General features: G+C 42.7%; 1 protein-coding gene across 1 annotated transcript; it reads left to right on the plus strand.

Annotated features, from left to right (window-relative positions):
* On the plus strand, positions 1-4,603 carry LOC6601223 (cold shock domain-containing protein E1). The gene is made up of 10 exons (XM_026992262.1): positions 1-276; positions 373-896; positions 972-1,366; positions 1,438-1,645; positions 1,733-2,176; positions 2,243-2,396; positions 2,479-2,648; positions 2,718-3,686; positions 3,749-3,926; positions 3,985-4,603. Exons 1-10 carry the CDS (start codon positions 240-242, stop codon positions 3,999-4,001), a joined length of 3,096 nt encoding a protein of 1,031 aa, XP_026848063.1. The 5' UTR covers positions 1-239; the 3' UTR covers positions 4,002-4,603.
* Positions 4,604-7,409: the final 2,806 nt, after the last annotated feature.

A 7,409-nucleotide genomic window follows, 5' to 3' on the forward strand; every position in this document is an offset into this window, starting at 1 on the left:
CAAAGACAAAACCAATAAAACACGAACAACAGTTTTGTTTTTCTGTTTGTGGGTCACTTTTTGGACCCATCACCGCACGCTCTCTTCATTGTTCCGCCCCTCATCGTTCTCATCACACAGATTTCGGGAGTCAACCATCAAAATATCAGCGAAAATCATCAGTCAGTCGTCTTGCTAGTCCTCCTATCAGCATTTGTTCTACTCTGTTTCCTCATATCGAATCAAACAATCAATTCAGCATGAATACGCAATCGAAGGTTTATCGCACAGGCGAAGGTGAGTTTTTGTATGATTTTGTGTAGCATAAAGATTAATGTATATGGAGCTGCTTCTAACACCCACTCTCTCTCTCTCTTGGTTTTCGTTCAACAGAGATATACGACAACTTGCCATGCGATGGTTATTTCAATATAAATGCCATTCGCAATCTGGGAATTCCCACAACTTTTCCTACCATTGGAACTTTTACGCTTGACTCCACTACTCTGGGCCTGCAGCCTCAACCGCAGCAGGGACCATCGCCTCAGCAGCAGCAGTCCATGCATCACCTTCAACAGCAGCAGCAGCAGCAACATCAACAACAACAGCAGCAGCAGCAGCAGCAACAGCAACAACAGCAGCAGCAGCAGCAACAACAACATCAGCAACAGCTTCTCCAGCAGCAGCAGCAGCAACAGCAACAACAGCAGCAGCAACAACAACATGCCAGCATTGGAATGTTCGATTCGAATGAAGTGCCCGATGTACCACAGATTGGGGTCTTCACATCCAATAGTGTGCTGACCAACGGGGCTGGCAGTTCATCCTCAATCTTTGGCTCGTCGAGCAGTTCATCGGCCGCCGCAGCGGATCCCAATCAGACCACGCGGGAGACGGGTATCATTGAGAAGCTATTGGTAAGTATGGGAATGAGATAAACTTTCACTCTATTGGCACTTTCTAAAGCCGGGCCATGTTCTTTCACCCAATAGCACTCTTATGGATTCATTCAGTGCTGCGAGCGTCAGGCCCGTCTGTTCTTTCACTTCTCGCAGTTTAGCGGCAACATTGATCACCTGAAGATCGGCGATCCCGTGGAGTTTGAGATGACCTACGACCGTCGCACCGGCAAACCGATCGCTAGTCAAGTATCGAAGATAGCCCCCGAGGTAGTGCTCTCCGAGGAGCGTGTCACCGGCACAGTGACCACCGAACTGCGCACGGACAGTGCCAACAATGTCCTCAGCTCCAGCGAGACCACGGGCCGGATCAGCTATGAGAATCGAGGCGAATGTTTCTTTCTACCCTATACCAAAGACGATGTCGAGGGCAATGTCAACTTGCGTGCTGGCGACAAGGTCAGCTTTCAAATTGCAACGAACCAAAGGTGAGAAAAGCACACGAGGAAACCAGAAGCATAGCATTCTATCTTTGTATTCATCTTTGACCCAAAAACAGAGGCAACCTGGGCGCCTGCCATATACGCCTGGAGAATCCGGCCATGCCGGTCAAGTATCGTGGAGTGGTCTGCTCCATGAAGGAGTCGTTTGGCTTCATCGAACGCGCCGATGTGGTCAAGGAGATATTCTTTCACTTCTCCGAGGCCGAGGGCAATGTGGAGCTGCGTCCTGGCGACGATGTCGAGTTCACCATCCAGACCCGAAGCGTAAGTATATGCAGCACACAGAAACACACTTACCCCTCCATCGTATCATTACAAAATAAACAGCAGTCCGCAACTGTGCCACCTCAGGGCCGTGAGTTTGCATGCAACATCACGCGCTTGCCCCCAGGTTCCGTAATCTTTGAGGATGTGGACAGCACCGTCTACAAGGGACAGGTCCTAAAGTCCCTCGATCGCAACAATCCCGTGCGCCAGAACAACGACCCGCTGCCGGGACGCATTCGTTATAGGGCGCTCGATTACTCTGAGGTAGAAGTGCCTTTCGGGGACAAGGACCAGAAGGGTGACTTCACGCTACGGCACGGCGATTGGGTGCAGTTCCTGCTGGCCACCGACAGGCGGGATCAGCTGCAGCGTGCTACCTCCATTGCCCTGCTGGACGAGACCTTTAAGGTGTCCGGCGAGAAGCGAGAACAAGGCACCATTGCCTCGCTCAAGGAGGGCTTTGGCTTTCTGCGCTGCGTGGAGCGGCAAGTGCGTTTGTTTTTCCACTTTACCGAAGTGTTGGATACGGTATGAATGGATTAAAGATAGAAGCTTAATCACACCTTTTAATCATAATGAATCTGATTTGTTTAGAGCCGCGAAATCGATGTCAACGATGAGGTGGAGTTCACTGTCATCCAGGAGCCAGGCTTGGCCTATAACAACTCGCGTTTGCAGGCCATACGCATCAAGCATTTGCCGCCCAACTCTGTAGAGTTCGAGACACTGATGGCCAGCAATATTGAGGGTACAGTACACAAAATTTCCCCCTTTGCCAATCTTTAATCTCCAATCCTTATTCTCTGTCTGTTTTTTTGTATTTTTTGCAGGCTGCGTGACACGTGAGGCGCCCAAGAGCCCTATCAAATCTCAAGATCGCGTCGAGGGCGGTGTGATTACCTACGAAAGTGGCGATGTTAAAAAGACTATAATGTATTTTCTTAAAGACTGCGAAAAACCACCAAGGATTGGGGAGCGTGTACGCTTCGATATTTACATGGTAAGCTCTTGGATAAGCTCCTGATCTCGTACAGTTCCGAACTGATTGGATTTCGGTATCATCTGCTAGGTCAAACGTAACAAGGAGTATATAGCCGTCAATGTACAGCAAATTTCGCTGCAACAGCAACAGCTGCAGCAGCAGCAGGCGCAACAGCAATTGATCAGCCAACAAGCTGCTGCTCAGGCGGCGGCGAGCGCGAGCCTCACTCAAACCGATCAGCTGCCACTTACGAATGGCATCAGTGGCAGCAGCTCGACTGCCTCGCTGCAGAATGGCTACGTGATGCACGGCAGCCCCGGGGGCAGCATCAGCAGCGTGGGCAGTAGCAGCAATCAGGCCAACCTGGACGACTTCAAGCTGGAGAACAACAATCTGGCTGGCACCGAGGGGGGGCAGTTATATCGCGGCTTTATAGCCGTGATGAAGGAGAACTTTGGATTCATTGAGACCCTGTCCCACGACGAGGAGGTCTTCTTTCACTTTAGCAACTACCAGGGCAATCCCAATTGGCTCGAGCTCGGCCAGGAGGTCGAGTACACCCTGGCCCCCAATGGCAACACCTCTGTTTCGGGCAATTGCCTGCCAGCCGAGAATGTCCGGATGCTGCCCAAGAACTCCATACCGCAGCCGTCGGTGCTGGAAACCGTGCACAATGGAGTGGTGGCGCGTCCCCTGCGGTGCATCAACCCCGACCAGCAGGAATACGCCGGCCTCATTGAGATTCTCGACGAGCAACGCACCACAATCATCTCGCAGCACGAGTTCGGCATCACCAGTCTGGTGAACAAGCGAGATCTGTTGCAGAAGGGCGATCTGGTCAGTTTCCGGATCGATGAGAGCGGTCGGGCCGCCGATGTGAATGCGGTGCGGCTGAAGAAGCGTGCCACAGTGGACTCCATCAAGGGACAGTTTGGTTTTCTCAACTTTGAGGTGGAGGATGGCAAGAAGCTATTCTTCCACATGTCCGAAGTACAGGGCAATACGGTGGCCTTGCATCCAGGCGATACTGTGGAGTTTTCGGTGGTCACCAATCAGGTAAGTCGTTGGCCTTTATTGAATATCTAGGGGGTTGTCCAATGTATCTCCACATCCACTAGCGCAATGGGAAATCTTCGGCTTGCAATGTTGTGAAAATAAACGATCGTCCCGATCGATTGATCTCGCGCCTCAAGCTCAACGGCGATGACACGGTGCCCCGCCTGATACTCATTCGTGCACCCAAGGGGCCGCAGGGCAAGGGCTTCTCAGTACTAGCGCGTCATCCACGCATTCCAGGTATGTTTGTTTTTGGGCAATTCTCTAGGGGATTTGCTAAATGATTTTTGCATTGCAGGCAACTTGGTGGAGTAGAAAAATTGTGACGTGAAATGTTCCAAAGCCAGGGATATTAGATGCAAATCAAAGACAACTAAAACTACGACTACAACAACATACAGCTATATACTTATACACTTGAACGGAGCATGCAACCAACTAAAAGCAACGTGAACTTGTCGTGAATACTAACCATAAAAATACCACAATACACCACACCACAACACACTTATATTGAATATAATCAGTCCCTAGGAGCAATCAAAATCACTATTGGAAGCGATAATAATTGATAATACGCGTACACGTACATATAATACTTATTGAGGGTACGGCGGAGAACGAACCGCTGTGTGTCTGAAAATGGAAACCAATTTGTAATATTAATAACACTCTAGCCCCTCCAATCCAAACCCATTGTAACGCGTTGTTTTCAAACTCAAACGAAAACTCAACTCAAAAGAAAATCCGTGTTGTGGCTGAAATGAAATTGAAATTCTGAATGTGGTCTGAAAGATGAGATGTTGATGATAATGATAATGATGATATGATGAAACAACCAAAACGTTTGTATACGTATACTATTTTCAACTAGATTGATGTTTAATTTTAAAATTATAAAATGAATCCAAAAAGCATAATGAAACAACAACAATTATAATCTATGTAATATAATTATTCTACGAGTAGAATGGCAACGAAAACCGTGCATTAACCGCGCCACGTTAGAATTTTGTATCAAATGGCAACAGCAGCAACAACAACAACAACAGCAACACTACACTACAATCCTCTCTATATAATGCATATACGAGTAGTTCCTGCTTCTAATTGCATCTTGCTCTATTCTTCTGTCTCCTTCTCCTGAACACCTCCTGTTCTTTCGATGCTTTCGATCTTAACTGTTAACCAATTATATTTATTATGAAATAACAGCAGCGAAAACACCAACAGACCCAAATGTAAAAGCAATAAATACCTTAGTCAAAAACAAAAACAAAACAAAAACTATGGAAGCCCCCGCGAAAATCACGAAATGAAATGAAGAGAAGCGAAGCAAAGCAAAATGAAATGAAATGAAAGTATTTATGATAGCTAAACAAAAAGTCTAATTTGTATACAAGCATATATACATACATACATACATACATACATATATCTATATATTTTACATATATATAAACATAGAATGATACTATTATAATTTTGTTGATTATTTTTGTACTTTCGCTTGTGAACCTTTTTGCTGAAGCTCTTTCACTTCACTTGCCGTCTTCAATTCATCTTCAGTTGGCATCCAGACTACTGCAGGTTGCATTAACTTATTAACATTAACATTAAAAAACAACAAAACAAAACAAAAAAAAAAACAAACAAAAAACCATACTGCATATGTCTTATAGGGTATTTATTTAAACAAATCAACAACAACACCACATACATATATACTCTTTGGGTATCGTATCCAAAACAAAAATCACATTAAAAAAAAAACCACAAAAAAAAGAAAATAAACGAGGTAGAAATTTACGAACAAGTTTTGTGTGTGACGAGATGAAGAGAGCAAATAAAATTTGCTGCGCCAAATCTGTTGAAAACCATTTAATGAAGATTATAAAAATAATTTTAAAAAAATATATAGTATATTAACGAAACCAAAACCTTATGAACGTGTCGTCAGTAACAAAGAGCAAATATTGTGAAAATTATGAATTTCAATTACTAAACAAAAAAACAAAACAAAACAAAATGAAAAATGAAGAAAAAACACTAATGTAACTCACACGAAGATAATATATGCCTATACTCCTTGAGTATCGGGTATAAAGAACAGACACGACACAGACACACACTTTAAGAAGCTAACAAACAAATTCGGGATCAGTACGTCCTATTATAGCCATCTTATATACAACAACCAACAAGCAACAACAACTACAGAAACAAAACTAATATGTATATCCCTATACTCTTTGAGTGTCGGGCGTAACAACAACAACAACAACAAAAGCAACACTAAACATACACACACACAGAGAAGATACAACAACAAAATCAGAGAAAAGAGCAAGAAAATAGTAACTTTAATATTGTATAACACATCTACAGAACACATATACATACGTAGATATATACAGTATATATGTATATATATATGTATGTATATCTTGCGTTATGGGACACATACATACATATATATATACCAACGGGGCGGGGTGGGGGTAACAGCAACAGAAAAATAGTGGGGAGTGGGGAGGGGAAAGATAGCAAGAGAGAAATGCCAAAACGCCATCGAAGCCCAAAAAAAAACCAGATTTTTCAGCGGCTGAGCGTTTCGACATTTATATGCAATGCAAGAAATGAACAGCACACTAACTAAATCCTTATTATAAACAAAACGAAAAACATAAAACATTTCAACAAACAATACAAAAACACAACAACAAAAAAATCGAAAAACTCACAAAAAATGTAACAAAAACAACAAAAAAAAGATACAAAAATACAAGAAAAATACATACATACATATGTGCTTGAATACGAAAAAAACGCAAAATCGCAAACTATATAAGTCAAATATAATACAACAACAACAACAAACGTAATATAATACAAAATAAATACATACATATTTCAATAAAGCTAAAACACTGTTTTTTTTTTGTTGCCACCAATTTGTTCGCTCCTTTAAGATATAGGGAAGCTACCGAAAGAATATGTAAGGAACCATTCCATGACTACCGAAAGAACTTAACTTTAAACTTAACCAGCCCCACCCCCTACTGGATCAGCGAAAGATGAACGCTGCCAGACACTAAACATTAAGTCTAATAAAACTATTCCGACTAAAATCTGTAGAGGTGTGGTCATTAAAAGTAACAGGAAATGGGTATATGGGTATGGGAATGGGAATCGGATCGGAATGCCTTCCCACAAAAAATGATGTACATATCTTTTTTGATTGGTTTCTATTTTGGTTTTATTTTTGTTTTGTTTTTTTATTTATAAGAATAATTTATGTCTGCTTAGATTTGTTCGGTTACATGACATGACATGACCTGACTATGGTATGGTAGCATCTTCAAACGTTTCCTCGTCCCTTCGGTTCCCCTCGCTGTGGGCTCTTCTCTCTAGCTATGCTTCCTGCTCTTCCGCTCTTTTGCTTGAAGTTATGTTCCTATGCTGCAAAAAGTTCAAAATCTTTTCGCTTCTATATATATTTTTGGTTGCCTATATGGTCTATATATGGTGATTTGTTTTCATATCTTTTCTTTTTGTAGTTGAGTTGAGGGTCAAATTACTTACGAGTTAACCTTTTTTTTTTGTTTTTTTTTCGTTTTTTGTTTTTATTTGCATTTGAGTTCTCTATTAGTGAGTATTGCATTGCTTCGATTCGATTTTTGGTTGTGTCCTATGCTAAAATATGTATATTGTATACTAATC

Source organism: Drosophila persimilis, unplaced genomic scaffold (genome assembly GCF_003286085.1).
Source record: "Drosophila persimilis strain 14011-0111.01,24,50 unplaced genomic scaffold, DperRS2 tig00000732-arrow-arrow-pilon, whole genome shotgun sequence".
In the NCBI taxonomy this organism is placed as follows: domain Eukaryota; kingdom Metazoa; phylum Arthropoda; class Insecta; order Diptera; family Drosophilidae; genus Drosophila; species Drosophila persimilis.

What these genes read in the sequence shown, in the direction of transcription:
- LOC6601223 (XM_026992262.1), top strand. Translation starts at nt 240, where the DNA reads ATGAATACGCAATCGAAGGTTTATCGCACAGGCGAAG. An exon ending in GGTTTATCGCACAGGCGAAG is followed by an intron (nt 277 to 372) that starts GTGAGTTTTTGT and finishes TTCGTTCAACAG; the next exon opens with AGATATACGACAACTTGCCA. An exon ending in TTTCGGTGGTCACCAATCAG is followed by an intron (nt 3,687 to 3,748) that starts GTAAGTCGTTGG and finishes CACATCCACTAG; the next exon opens with CGCAATGGGAAATCTTCGGC.